We start from the raw sequence: 15,815 nt of genomic DNA, 5'->3' as shown, positions 1-15,815 counted from the left end.
ACAGTTGCAGGGGCTCTCATTCACATGTACTGTGTGGGGGTTCCTTTCCCAGTACACATAGTTGAACAGGGCTTCACGTGATAGCTATCCAGCAAGCCATTTTCCAAAATTCTTGAAAAGGAGTTAGCTTGGTTAGTGATGCATTACTTTAATTAAATACATGCAAGCAGTAGTCGCGGCCCTTTTCAGCGTGCACAAGCTAGATGTTTGAGACGGTTTGAGTGTCATCATGAGCCCGCAGAGAGACCTCCTATTCGTGGCGACGGTGCTTCTGTGCTGTTATGTTGCGGGCTGCCTCGCTGACAGCGGAACCAACGGGGATTCCTCCGGATCACTAACCGAACAGCGAAACGTGAGCTACGTAGACAAGGTAAAAGAATTGATCGCCAGAGCCATGGACCGGGCTTCCCCGTCATTGAAGAGGAAGCTATTGGAAGCCGACGTATCACCAGAGTGCAGCATCGGCCTTCTCAAGCTGTTGCATGGAATACGGAATTTGGAGCCATGGGCACTACGATGTAAGTTTCAGTCAGAGTATATAACGTAACCACCACTATGGCACACTTCGTCTCGTCCTGTGTAGCTTCAATCAGAAATAACTTAGCCCGTCTAAGAGCGGACATGTGTCTCTCGCTGCTTGCAGATGGGAAGTGCGAATGCCCAACTGGCACGAAGCACTGGGCACGCGCGCTTCGAATAAGTGATATTATTGGGCATGAAAAGTGATTTCATGTGTTTCGCAAATGTAATAATTTTTCGGATATTAGCCACTGTTGAACGCAGGCAGTTATTGACCCTCTATAAAGCAGGACTTCGTGCTTTGGCTCAAGAGAGGAAAATACTTTGCAGTGCACTCTGATAGGTTCCAGTTTCAACAAAACTGTCGAAGGGGAGAAAGAAAGTTGCAGTACCCCGCAATAATTTCTTGGTTTAAAGTAGCTCGTCTATCCGGCAAGTAGACGAGGCATACGTGAGAATCTTGCCCGAGTTTCCGAGAGGCAGATAGCTGAACTTCGGTGTCGTCGCCAACGAAGTCACTCTGTGCAAGAACAAGGAGCACATAAAATCATGACAAAAGAAGAAAGCCGACGCTTTGATACCAACCGACTACAGCACATAACAAAACCCAGCACTAAAACTTCTATTCTCAGCGCCCTTACTGCAGTTTTTTTCTTGAAGCCTTTAAAGTTTCAGTCGTTCTTAACGTACCTCATTGCAACACATTGCGCGTTTCAAGCCAATATTCAGGTCACTACTCGTTTCGGTCGATACAAGAAACGAACCCCCGTAGAGGGAAGGCAAGTGTAAAAGTCATGAAAGATAAAACATTATTTTACAGCAAATTCAGTGGATGCCTCAGCGCAGGTTATGACACGTCTCGCCGCAAGAGTTAAATAAGTACAAGATTCAGGTAGCTGAAAAAGTGAAGTAAAAGATCCTACAGATATCCGGAATAGAAAACCTTATTAGATTATTATATCATATAGCGAACACGTATGAAGAGTAAATTTTTAACGCATAAGGCTTTCAATGCATTGCTGCAGCTAATTTCATTCACTCAAACCATGACTGAGACTACCAAAATTGTGGCGTGTGAATGCGATAGCCACGTTATATTTTTTGAATTTCATGGGCTTTCTTTACAGCCTGAAAAAAAAAAAAAAGATACACGTGATGCTTTCTTTGACGGAAATAAATGGAATGGGAATTCCAGAAGGTGCTCTCCAACAATGAATATCACATATATTGTCCAAAGGCAATAATTATTAAATTGCCAAAATTACCTTAATTACTCATTAGTTACATGCAAAATAAAAAAAAAACTGCCTGTAGTGCACCGGGTGGCTGGCAGCTGTATACAAGTGGTTTCTCTGGCCTACCTCAAATGTTTTATTTTTTTTAACCCTTGGCTAAAGTTAGTTTGGACGCCCAGTATACAGAACTCTACTACGTCCATACTGTCACATTTTCTCTACAATAAACCTGTACAAAACGTACCAACGTACCTCACGCCGTTTGACATTAAAACATCTTTAGGCGGACAATGAAATCGCCCGTACTCAAGATGCTTCCTTGAATAAGGCGCTTTTACCGACAGATTGGTCTGAAAGATAGCGGATTTTAACTAAAAGATATCCCATCAAGGGGATTGTACAGCAAGTTGGGCACCACGTCTTGTCACGGTCAGGTAATATAGGCCATGCTTCGGCAGTTAATATCTTCTGAAGAATGGAGAGAAATACGTCAACGCCTTTTTTTGACGCTTTACGTTCTGAACAAAATCGGTAGTAAAAACAATTCTCACCTTTCAGGCTGACAACAAACTATCGCGCAGTATAATCTTGTCCCATAAAAACATACACAGACTTTATGCTTCTTTGGTAATTATTTGTCAACGTACTAAGTTCTATGACGTGCATCATTCCCGCATTGCTATACAATCCGCCTGCAGACAGCACACCGTCGTATCTCTCACAAGTTTTTTATTACTAATCCCAGACTGCAGGACAGGCCCGTCTTTCTACGGCAAGTTGCTCATGAACGCATTTTCTTCAAGAATGATAAGATTCCATTTTTGCAATTAACATATCCGCAGACCAGCCTTTAGGAGGCCTGTAGGGTTTTGCTGTTAACATTTCTTCTGTGGCAAAAACGGTTCCATATCGACTTTTCATGGTAAACTTGACGATATGACATGTGCGAAGAACTAGCTCTGAAACGAATATTTTTCTCCGTATTAGGAGACAAGACCGTTGCCTTCAATATCTGCCGAATAATGGCTCACAATATTCGATACTTTCCTCCAAGTTCAAATTAACACGCAAAAAAGATGGACTTGCAGCCATTTTTTGTTAGAAAACCCACATGCCACGCAAATCACCAAATATTCATAGAACGTAAACTCAACGCGCTTGCAACGTAAACAAGAGGTATAATTAGGACAAATAAAAAACATCGGCCAACGCCCTGTGCCGGCCAGTCACCATACAAATCTGCATCCAAGATAGCTAAGGGCGTATGATACACCCCTCGTTCACAGCACGTTTCTGCCTATAGGCGTGGTCCTTAATTTGCCACGCTGACGTTTCTTTCTCGTCGGTAGCGATTCATTGACGCCGCGGCATGGCACAAGCTGCTCAAACAAGGTCGAAAATAAAAATAAAAAAAAAACCTTCTGATAGTGCTCTGGTTTTTTTTCTTGCTTCGTTCAAAAACAAGGCCTTAGTGTTATAACTGCATATGCAGCGACTACAGATGGGCATAATGAAGTCAGCATACGTACATCTGGCGACTTCCACGCTGGGTGTCTTCTTTCGTTATCACTTTGAACAGGATGTGCTGCGATTCCGAGCTACTTTGTCGACGCCCCAAAGGAGCTGATCTTGATTACTCGATGTTTCCCTTCAGCTTTCTAGTGCCATCTTCCTTTCCTTCTTTTAATTAAAAGCAGTGTTGCACACAAGAAAATTATAAAGGACTGTGCGTGTTTTTTATTCTTTTTGCTATAATTTTCAGGCATATTTTCACTCATTACCCTTCCCTTCCTTCGTTTGATATTTTTCTTGTGGTCTAACCTTGTTAGCGTACCTCATGCTCATTGACAGGCACCCTAAAGGGCATCTTTTCGCTCCAGTGACGATGATAATGGAAACGAGGGAACTAACGGCGAGGGCGCCTCTTTCGTGTCTGATGAGGTGAGACAACAACGAGTACAGTGACAGCATATCAACCGTGTGCGCTAGGGCCATATTCTCATAAAAGATATTGTTACGCCGTGTAGCGGCGCACTGAGAAGCAGGAGAAGCAGAAGAAGAAGAAGCAGGGGGAATCGAGGCGCGAGCAAACTTATCCGCGTTTCTGAGCCGTGTGCGTTCGCCCTTCATACGACGTTCACTAGATGGGAGCGATTTGTTGACCATGGCCTCAAACTCAGCCCAATATTCAGACTTGTTTTTCTCTTGGCTCCTCTGCAAACGGAAATAATTCCAACGGTATGAGGCACATAATTCTCAAATCTCGCGAGTCTCAAACAAGAAGGAAAACGAACAGGCTCTTCTGACACGTTCACAGCCCAGAGGTATGCGTGACCATCTTCCGCCTCCACGACCGGAACGTGGCACCAAAATATTTTTTTTTCGCTCCATTCGAGACATCTGGCTCGACGACTATTGAATGTTTACCCATGAAGGATTCAGATGACTTCACGGGGAGAAACGTCGCCGTCATCGCAGGCAGCAGCACATCTTCCTTCAAGGCGAGAACTCCTTGATGACTCTGAGACATGTTTTCTACTAATGCGGGGATAATGTTCGGGTGCAAACAAATTTCACCGGCACTAAAGTCTAAAGTCGCACCACACTCGCGCAAAATGTCAACACCCAAGATAACGCCATGCGCGGCACGTCTCAATACAACGAAATCTGTCCTATAGCACTCGTCATCAATTACAACTGAAACTGAGCACAGACCAACCGGAACTAAAGTTTCACCCCCAACGCCACAAAACGTAGCGTTTTTGTCCCACACAAACATAACTTTTTGTCGAAGGCGGTTCTTAAATGAAAGACTCATAACTGACACAGCGGCACCAGTGTCAACCAGAGCATCCGTTTCAGCATTGTCTACAAATACTGACACTTTGTTCTTTAGCAGGACGATAGGCAGAGGTATGCGTGAAATTGACCGTCCGGCGACCTTACCTCCATCGGTCGCACCACCTAGTTTCCCAGCGGTGGAGAAACAAAGCGGCGACGTGGGGATGGCGAACGGGGTTGTCGCTGCGGCGGGGGAGTGATGCTGCGATCGGACACAGGGGAGTCATTCCGTGCATGGCGTTGAGGCAAAGAGGGTCGATAGGAGGTAGTGGGTGGCTGCTGCTCCCACTGGGCACCATTCGTGAAGCGCGGCGCTCGTTGGACAGGGGGTCACGTAATTTTATGACGCGGGCAAAAGCGGAAGATATGTCCGCTGCCCCCTAAGCCGTAACATACGGGTGGCTGCCGGCTCTGGTAGTTCACTTCAGGACCCCTTGGAGGCCGAGATGGGGCGACAGAAGCGCGACGAGGAGCACCACGAGGTACTTCATCCGGATGGGCTGGACGCTGCTGGAAATGAGGGTGCGATGTTGGTTGCAGGGTCCGCTCCACGCCGTTGTTGTAAGACGGTTTGCCGTTTTGTGCAGCCCATGGCGTGCGCTGTTCCCATGATGATACGGACCTCGATGTCGGCTGGTAAGGTACATCGAAATTTATACGTTGCCGCTGATTATCCAACTCCTCGCGTATAATCCTCCTGACCATAGAAGCGATGTCTTCAGCCTCCGGAATGTCGATACCGGCAAAAGTTGTCAGATTAGAAAGACGGCCAAATTCGGGCGCTATCCGACGTGCCTTTAACGCCTCAAATTCCCGACATTGCTTGATGACATCTGCTACTGTGGCAAGGGTGTCCCGCGAAATAAGGAAGTTGTACACATTCTCAGCAATCCCCTTAAGAAGGTGCCCTACCTTGTCTTCTTCTGACATCTGCCTGTTTACAATGCGACAGTTTCAATATTTCCTCGATGTAACGTGTGCATGTCTCACCGGGCAGCTCGACTCTCTGGGACAGCTGATGCTCAGCGCGTTCCTTCTTTGCAAGGGTATCCCCAAATGACTTCGTAATTTCTTCAACGAATTGGTCCCAGGTCGTCAGGATTTCTTCATGGTTATCAAACCACGTCAAAGCCGTGCCAGCGAGGAAGAAAACAACATTGTACAGACGTGCGATTGAGTTCCCGCGGTTGTACTTGCTGCATCTTTCGTAATGTCGAAGCCATTCTTCAACATCATCTTCGGGCGCACCGTGGAACGTACGCGGCTCTCGCTGGTGATGAAAGGTCGTCGTCTCTTCAGGTCGCTGTTCATGAGTCTGCGTTGTGCGAGTGGTAGCCATTGAAAGGTACTTTTGAGGAGATAAGGGTGGTAAACCTGTTACACGACGGCTGCGACGAGGTACTGGAGGATCCAGAACATTTTAACCCAGCGCCTAGCACTAAATGTAACGTATGAAATGACTTTAATACAGGTGAAGGTCGTATGAAGGACGAACGCACACGGCTCAGAAACCCGGGTCAGTCTGCTCGCGCCTCTCTTCCCCCTGCTTCTTCTTCTTCTGCTTCTCCTGCTTCTCAGTGCGCCGCTACGCGGCGTAACAATATTATAGCATAATGCCGTTTCGTTCCGAGGGTTTTCGCTGCTTAGCATTGTTCGCCACAGTAAACTGACGCTGGGCGCATTCCATTAAAAAAATCTCAGTATTAAAAAGCCGTGGCTAAGAAAAGGAAGAAGCAAGCTGGAAGCCGTAGGAGCTAGACTTTCAGGGACCAATTTTTCAAAAACGCAATTCCATAACACACAAAATGTGGACAAAAGCATACGCTGCAAATATCACTGCAGCTGAGGCTTGTGTGTGGGCATCAATAAGAAAGCAGTCAATGCAAACGAAACGCATGCAGCGAAAGCAAAAAATATACCAGCAAAGCGAGTCCTTGGGAAGCTGTTCGGTTTCACATTTGGACTTCACAAGTTCGCGCATTTAAACACTGCATCTGTAACAAGACGGAAAATACAGAAAATTAGTGAAATAATGAGTATATTATTTAGCTATTTATTCGTTTATGACTCTGGGCGCAGGTTTTGGTTATTCTGTTAGGTGTGGGTGGTTCCAGAGAAGAACGTGTTGAATGACGGTTCTTAAAATGACAGCACTGGAGTAGCTCAACGCTTCTGCTGCTGCGGTATTATTGCAATTTTTCGCTGTATGTGGAGGCATCGTGTAAAGCCGCCAGGATCTGCGCGCGTGAGGGGGTCCTCTCAATTTGTATGACTGGTCCGGGAATGGGTGCGGTGAGGTAGTTATATGACATTGTTAGCAGTTAGCAGTAAAGCAATTAAACTTATGGTGGAGCAAGCATCCCCACTAGCCCAAGTCAACCTCCCTTTACCTAAGCATATTGCTTTTTACGCAACCAGAATAGGGACTGTTTGATCCAAGAATACCCTTTCCCAAATTTTATTTTCTTTTTGTTCATTTAGGATTCTTATATTTGGCGATACATCAACGTTTCGCAATAATGTTCTTAGTGTATGCTTGTTTTTCGTGAGCAGGTTCGTAGGTGTGTGCTAGATTTTTATCACGAAGCGCTTTTAGCTGCTGTTGTCAGCGCGCCGCGCATCAACTTGACATTGAAACAGAGAACATGAAAGCGAACGTAAGAAAGTTTCGAAGATTCATGAGACACCTCCTCGGGCCTAAATAATGCGCCGTCACTGGAACAACGCAAGCACCGATAAGCGTCTTTTTAGTACCGATGTGGGTGAAGCCAATCCTTACAGAATGAGCACGCCAGTCAAAAGTTGAAACTACACCACTTGGCGAGAACCCGTCGATGGCGCGGCTAGACGAAAATGCAGTGAAAGACTCTGATCGCCCCCAATGTACTACATCGGTAATAATTATGTTCTATGTTTTTATTTACTCTCTTATGGGAGAGGCAGTGATTTCTTACGCGTAAGCTTTAAAGACCCAATTCGCCAAAAACTCCGGTGTCGGCTTTGTTGATATTCTGGTGAAAATTCACGGGCATGAGTCTGACCATGGACAGACTGGTCGTCGTTTTGTGTTACGTTACGAGACCACATGGTATGGCCGAGATGGCAGGCTCTGCAGACTTGGGTTTCGTCACTGTGATGAGAGGGTGAGCTCGGAATTCTGTGCCACCCTACTTAATCATCCTCTATACAATCCATACAGGAAATCGTACACAGGCTTATTGTTTAGGATCAGAAACACAGAATTGTGGGTTGTAATAGGAAATTCCTGCACTCCACAGGAAAGCCCAGAATGAAACCATGTGGAGGTCAGATACGGAATTTGCAGTTTTGTCAATGACACTTATTTCCGAAAAAAAAACGCGTCGCCAGGCATGAAAAAGCATCCAAAGCTATAAAATTCCAAGTCTACATTTGAGAAATAAATATAATAATAAATCAATACATCAGTAAACAATAAATAACTAAATAACCAGTCGGGATTCGATTTTCTGCCTTCACGTTCCAAAGACAATTGCTTTACCGATGGCCTATCGCCTGAGTCGTTTTCTTTTCCTTATTGCAGGGAAGTACTTCCAACCAATATAACTAGGTCGCATCCCGCAACCTGTCATACACGGTTACACCAGCATCGAGCTCTCAAGCTAGCCACACATCAAAATTCTGGGAGACATATACATGCATCTAGTAAAGGTAACCAGGCAGGAGGTGGATCCTGCGCAGCATATACACCCCAAACCACAGGATACTGTTCCCTGGACAGAGACTTCGATGAACGTGGTGTCTCTGCATGGCAATCTGTCGCGGCTCTTCCACAGGCTAAAAATTCCACTGAGCTCAAAAGGGTCACATGGCGCCTCAGAAGCTTCCTGTGTAGCCAAAATCTTATAGTATAGGGCGTAATAATAATGTTCTTTTTGAGACTCCGTTGAAGAATGTCAAAAAAAAAAACACCGCATCACGACAATACCAAAAGCAGTGATCTATAGTTTCTGGCTGCTTTCACGGGTGACAGTCCACTGACCATGGCACAAAAGTCCCTTTTGCATAAAGCCACGTTTTGACAGGTAAAGTTGCTGGGCGAAGTTTAAAAGACGAAGTCATTGCGACTGATTGTATATACATCGGTCGAACCCGCTTCAATACACTATTTTCTAAAAGGGGAGTTAAGGCTGCCAATAAATCGGTACAGGAAGCAATGTCTCTATAAGAACTGCCATCTGTCTTTTGGATCGACTGTGTAGGTATTCCAAGGAAAACCGTAGGTTGAGAAGATGGCATGTGTGGGCAACTTTGTTAAGAAATCCCTACAAATGACCTTCACTCCTATGTCCAGTGAGCGCGAACAAATTGGGCAAATGGGATATATAGTTTCTGGCAGCTGACACAGGCGACAGGCTATTAAACGACAGACAGTTTAACATGCAGTCGCTTGTGTCAGCAGCCAGAAACGTATTGCTTTGTGCATTTCCGCAATGCAGTCTTTTTTTGGGGGGGAGGGGGGGGGGCATTCCTAAAAGGACTCTCAAAAAGGACATTGATATTACGCCCTATTCAATAACATTTTTGCCTACAGTCGAAGCTTCTGAAGCGGCATGCAACTTTTTTGTGCTCATGGGGCTTTTTAGCCTGTGGAAAAGCCGCATGACAGATCGCCACGCAGAGTGACCATGTTTTTTGAAATCTCTGTTCAGAGAACAGTGTTCTATGGTGCGGGGAGTATATGCTGCGCAGGATCGACCTCATTCCTGGTTACCTTTACTAGATGCATGCATATGTCTCCCGGAATTTCGTTGCATGGCCAAAGTGAGAACTCGAAGCTGATGTAACATTGTATGAAAGGTTGCGGGATGCGACCAGGTTAAATTGGCTCCAAGTACGTTCATGCAATAAAGAAGACATTAATTAGTACATCACTGCCGGTTGGGGTTACTATGGTCATATTTCTGTTTATGGAGTCACCTTTGCTCTTTCGTACTTGGTATATTTTTGGGGGTGTTGAATCTGAGGTTGTAATTTACCGATCGCCCTTTAAACACGCTGAACCTTTTTCTTAGCTGTCACGAAGGGTCACCACTGTCCTTAATTGTCACAGTTCATCAATTTCTTGCAGGCAAACCTCCGAATATTGCAATTTACTAGTGCTGATGTGTTTCGTCATCGTCTTCGAGCGAATGTAATTTTGCTACATACAGAGATATGCGGTACACCAGCACTTGTAATGCTGCTTGTTCTAGCTTCACCTGCAACAGCGGAGCAGCGACGTCAATGAATTCACTTCCATGTAAGTGTTCTGCATACGTAAACACTCGATGAAATGACGCCAGACTTCCGGCAAGTCTGCGCATATTTCAATGGTCAGCGATGTGTTTCATTTATCCTCGAGCGTATTTTTCTCCTCGCTAACGAAACGCTATGTTCTTGGCGGCACTTTCGCGTTGAAGAGGCCAATCTTTAGTCGCAGATATGAAGATGCACCACAATATTTATTTATTTTATTTATTTACAAAATACTGCGGACACTGAGTCCAAGCAGGGTGGGTGAACAAGTCAATCAAGGTACAAAAGAAAACGCAACACTTCAAAAAAAAAAAAAGACAACACAGTATAGCAGCAATTGGTTAAAACTCAAGGGACAGTGGATTAACTAGCTGATTCCAATCTGTTATTGTGCGTGGAAAGAACGAAAATTTGTAAGTGTCTGTTCTAGCGAATATAGGGGTTAGGGGACTGGGATGGTGTTGACGAGTTTGCCTGGTTGGTGCCGGCGTTAAGTATGATGATGGATCCAAACCGAGTTTGTTATGTAATAACTGATAAATAAACTTTAATCTAAGCTTTCTTCTTCGATGTTCAAGTAGTTCAATTTTATTTGTCTCCATTAAAGTGGTTGGGGAGTCAGACCTTGGATATTTATTAAAAATAAACCTGACAGCTCTTCTCTGTATTCTTTCCAGATTTTTTACGTTAGATTTAGTATACGGGTCCCACACTATGCATGCATATTCGAGTTTAGGTCTAATTAATGCAGAATAACAAAGTAGCTTAATGTTAGAAGGAGCATTATTTAGTTTATGTCTTAAGCAGCACAATTTTCTAAATGCAGCAGAGCAGATATTGTTTATGTGCAAGTTCCACGATAGATTGCTACTTAAGATTACTCCTAGGTATTTGTAGTTGGATACTTGTTGAAGAGGGAGAGAGCCTAATTTATATGTGTAGCTATGACGTATGGTTTTTCGAGTTATCGGCATATAAACACTTTTATCAGCATTCAGAATCATGTCCCATCGGTCGCACCATTCGGAAACGTTGTTCAAGGCACTGTCCAGGTCACATTGATCTTCCCTATTTGTAACTTCTCTGTATAGAATACAATCGTCAGCAAACAATCGAATTTGCACTGGTGGGTTAACAACTTCAACAATATCATTGACATACAAAAGGAAAAGCAGCGTGCATTGAACAGCGTGCATTGTTCAAGCAGCTTGCATTGAACAACCTGCAAGGACTGTTGCTCGCGAAAAAGCGACACGATGCACGAATGTACTCGCTAGCGCACACTTCGACGGCTTCGTATCTTTGAGATATTTGTACTGTACTGTACACATACAGAAAAGTTGTAACGTATAATATGTATGGGTTTATTCTTACTCAGCGCGCCAGCATGTTTCGTCATCATCATTCTGGTTGAGTTTCACAGTCGGCCCGGCTTATGTTGAGAAGCGGAAAAACTCTCTCCGGTATCAGTTTCATTCATGACGGCTTTGTGTGGTTTCAGTTAACGCAGACATGATTTGTCCGGTATATCCCCTAAATATAGAACTAGCCCATCCAGTTTGATATCCATACCTGGCTGTGATGTCCTGTCTGAGATGCATACTGGAAATCGTCTGACAGGTATTAACTCGATATCGGATTGGGATGTCCCGTTTGAGATAGACGCTGGAAATGGTCTGTGCGTGTTACGACCGTGCATCATCCGCACTTGCGCGCTCTATTGTTCGCCTGTGGGCATGGATAAGTGCTGTGGATATGTGCTGTTGGTACAATGGCTCTAAGTGAGCCTGTTTCCAGGAATCCTGTTTTGTAAGCCTGTTTTGCTTTGTGGACACCCTGCAAATGCCAAATTGACCCTGTCAAGAGAACGTCTAGAAAAACACAAAGAAATGTCCCCCTGCGGGAAATAGCCGGAAGTGCTTTCGTTCAATTGTTCACCCTTCCCGTCGAGAAGCGCTATGGTCAAGTAAGGAATACCTATTGTCCAAAGGAGGCGACAGAGTGACACGTCCGCTGACGTACAGGACAAGAAAGGAGCAAGGTGATTACGGCCATTAGAGGATTTCCCGGGAATGCAGGAAAGATTTACAATTGCCGGAAAGGGACAATGCTGGGAGCAGTAATCGACGCGCACGTGCACTTGGGTTTCTGAGAAGTAAATCCACTTGCCGGAACCAGCCTATCGATTCTTGGCTGAAGAATAGAAATGTACCTCCTCGCCGTTCCCAAGCTTTTCCCGCCAACAAGTGACCAGGCCCAACGAAACAATGCCGGGCCCTTCAGTGCTTCAGACCATCAGTGCAGTGATGTGTTCGATTGGATGCCGATATCTGAGGGGCGTGCCCTGGATTTGGTTGGTCAGCATCTTCAGAGAGGGGCTGGACATAGGGGGTTTTAAGGACGTTGCAGAGCACGAAATGTCGCTCTGGGCCCTGGGTAAACGGCTCATCCAGTCGCTTCTCGCTATGAACTCTTAACGCTCGCCATTTTGCTGATGTACCCTTCTTTTTCTTGTAAATAATCTTGTAAATAAGTTTTCTCAAAGTGCCATTAAACCTGCTTGTACATATTTCACCAACTTCGAGGATTCAGTCCTTCTTCAACCCCGTGTCTCTGCACGCTACCAAGTGAAGGCCGGGTCGACTTATCCCCAGCGTCACGACAACTGGTGGCAGCGGTGGGATCTGAATCTACAAGCCAAAACATCTGGTGATTAGAGTTGGATCTGAATCTACAAGCCACAACATCTTGTGATCGGAGGTGGCATCCCAAGCAACAAGCAGGAGCAACAATCGGCCAACAAGAGAGCAGCTCGGAACATCGATCGCATGTGTGGGTGAGTGCTTGGCTTTTCTTCTGATGTGGACCAGGTTCTAGAACAGGGTTAGATTTTAGAACTGTTAAAAAGAGTGTGGAAACGCCTTTAGGTTTGGTAGTTTGCACAGTTGTTTTGGAAGTAGCCAACACTCGGAGCGATCATGGACCTACAAAAGCTGCAGAAACCGGAACTGTTGCAATTGTGTGAGGAATTGGGAATTGATACAAGTGGTTTGGCACGAAAACCCTTGATTATAAAGGCAATCACTGATTTGGGAACCGATGATGAGGAGCTCAGTGAAGCATGGAACCTCATCGGACAAAAAAAGGAGGAGCAGCTCAGACAGCAGAAAGAGCGGGAAAAAGAGGAAAAGAGGCGTGAGCGTGAAATTGAGAGAAGCAAAAAGGCTGGAGCAAGAACTTGAGCTCCGGAAATTAGAATTAGAGTTGAGCAAGAGGTCGGGAAATTGTCCCCAGCTAGCGGTACCTCTTCTCAACAAGGAGGCAGATTTCAAGATGTCAAAGTACATGCAGCCATATGTGATATCAGGGGATATCGGTCTGTATATGGCTGACTTTGAGCGAACCTGCGAAAAACTGTCCTTCCAGCGAGACACTTGGTCTCAGAGATTATTGACGGTTCTGCCCTGCGAGGCAGCGGAGATTGTCGCGCGGCTAAGCAAGGAGGACGCGGACAACTACGAGAAGGTCAAAGCTTGCCTTCTGAGAAAGTATAGGCTTAGCGCCAAGGCGTTCAGACAACGTTTTCGGAACGCTACCAAGTCCAGGGACGAGAGTTACCCTGAATTCCTATACAATTTAAGAGTTAATTTGGGCGTGTGGCTAAAGAGCACTGATTCCTACAGTGATAGGGACGCTGTAGTCGAGCGAATTCTTTTGGAGCAGTTTTATAACTGCCTCCCAGAAAAAGAAAGAAATTGGTTACAGGACCGAGGCGACATTAAGTCGGCAACTGAAGCTGCCGAACTCATTGAGGAGTATGCTTCGCGCCGACAATTCAGCAACCCAGCAGTGGATAGGCCCCGCAATCCCAAATTGAGTGGGAATAACCGTCAGGAAAAGCACTTTGTTAGAGTTGGAAGCGAAGAAAGGAAGGTTTCTTCTGGCAAACTCCCTAGAAAGGACGGCAGTGAGAAAAGTGGGGAAGTGACCAACGCGCAGAACACAAAGAATAAGCTTGAGGCTAGGAAGCCGCTCACATGCTTTAGGTGTAATGAGCAGGGTCACATTGCCGTCAACTGCCGGAAAGAAAAGATTGCTTTCTCGTATGTCAGTGACTGCGATGAAAATATGCAGCTTTTGGAACCCTACCTGCATGACCTAGTAGTCAACGGGAAGCCTTGCAAGGTACTGCGCGATTCGGCCGCAACGATGGATGTTGTCCATTCGGCGTATGTGTCGCCTTCCGACTATACAGGACAGTGTGCATGGATCCGCCAGGTAGTGGAGGAACAGAGTGTGTGCTTGGCAATCGCGAACGTGGTCATCGAGGGCCCTTTCGGCGAGTTAACAACCGAGGCTGCCGTTTCAGGAAAGCTTCCTAAAAGCTATCCGCATTTGTTTTCCAACAAATCGGACATGCTACTGCGAAAGAGGGGCATCCTGTTCGGAGACAGAGTTGTGCAAGCCTTAACACATTCAAAGGCGCGAGAACTAGCTACACTGCTCATACCAGAAAATTCAACAGCGGAGTTAACGGCAGTTAAAACAGTGGTCGATGTGGAAGATAGCGGGTCAGAAAACTTTGAGAGCGAGACATCTCAGATAAGTCAACTTGAAAGTGAGCTTGATGAGACGCGGAATGAGGACGTTCTTGAGAGTAACCTCTTGCCGCGAGTATCTAGTAATCTCACGAGACTTTTAAGTGGAACCCGAGAGGACTTAGCTATGGAGCAAGCCAATGATGCCAAGATACATGAGCTTCTCAAAAAGATGGAGCAGATAGGAGAACTAAAGAAATCTCAGCTGTCCGATCTGGGCGAGATAATAACAGAGTTTGAGGCCTGCTTCGTGGACAGGCCAGGCAGGACTGATTTGACTGAGCACGATATTGAGCTGACTTCAGACGTGCCAGTGCGATCAAGGTGCTACCGATTTTCTCCAAGGCAAAGAGAAATTCTGGATAGGGAAGTAACTCGCATGCTGGAATTAGGAGTAATAAAACCTTCGGAAAGCGATTATGCTTCGCCTATGATCTTAGTAGAAGCTCCAGGTAAAGACCCTAGGCCTGTGGTAGACCACCGAAAGCTAAATTCTCTCACCAGGGATCAAGTGTATCCTATTCCGAATATTGAGGAGAGAGTAGAACAGGTCAGTAGAGCGGCATATGTGACTACGCTGGACCTTACTCGAGGATACTGGCAAATACCGCTCACTGAACGCGCCAGCAGATACGCGGCTTTCGTCACTCCGACGGGCAGCTACCAGCCAACAATGATGAGGTTCGGGCTAAGAAATGCTGCATTTTGTTTTTCCCGACTCATGGATAGGGTTTTAAAGGGGTGTGAAACATTCGCGGTGCCTTATTTAGATGGCATTGCGGTTTTTTCCGACTCATGGGCGGACCATATGGTAGATCTAAGAGCTGTACTGAGCCTTTTGCGTCAAGCTGGACTAACCGTAAAGGCTGAGAAATGTTGCCTGGCAAGGGCGACCGTGGACTACTTGGGTCACAATGTTGGTGAAGGTTTCAGGAAACCCAGCGAGATTAAGATTTCTGCGGTAGAAGACTACCCGCGGCCGAGCACGAAGACGGAAATTCGAGCATTCCTGGGGCTGACGGGATACTACAATCATTACATCCCTAACTATTCAGCTTTGGCTAGCCCTCTAACCGACGCTCTCCGCAAGACAGAACCGACAAATGTAATCTGGGACGAACAAAAGGAAGCCTCCTTCGTAAACCTGAAGGCTGTGCTGATTAGCCGTCCGGCATTGCGAGCTCCAGACTATGACCGAGAATTCACGGTCCAGTGTGATGCAAGTGATCGAGGGCTAGGTGCTGTTCTCTGCCAGAGAGATGACGACGGTAATGAGCACCCCGTTCTCTACCTGAGCAGAAAACTGAGTTCTAGAGAAAGAGCTTATTGCGCGTCAGAGAAAGAG

At 45.8% G+C, this 15,815-nt stretch overlaps 1 protein-coding gene across 1 annotated transcript in view; it reads left to right on the top strand.

The window, feature by feature from the left end:
- The first annotated feature begins 229 nt into the window (after positions 1-229).
- Positions 230-15,815, top strand: part of LOC146172537 (nose resistant to fluoxetine protein 6-like) — an 80,710-nt gene continuing 65,124 nt past the window's right edge. The window contains exon 1 of the mRNA XM_084585792.1: positions 230-518. Within this exon, the coding sequence (XP_084441918.1) occupies positions 230-518 (289 nt within the window). The remainder of the gene's footprint in view (positions 519-15,815) is intronic.

The sequence above is a fragment of the Amblyomma maculatum genome, unplaced genomic scaffold (assembly GCF_055883805.1).
Source record: "Amblyomma maculatum isolate TAMU_Amacu unplaced genomic scaffold, ASM5588380v1 scaffold_13, whole genome shotgun sequence".
NCBI lineage: Eukaryota > Metazoa > Arthropoda > Arachnida > Ixodida > Ixodidae > Amblyomma > Amblyomma maculatum.
This window is presented reverse-complemented; position numbering and strand designations above follow the sequence as displayed.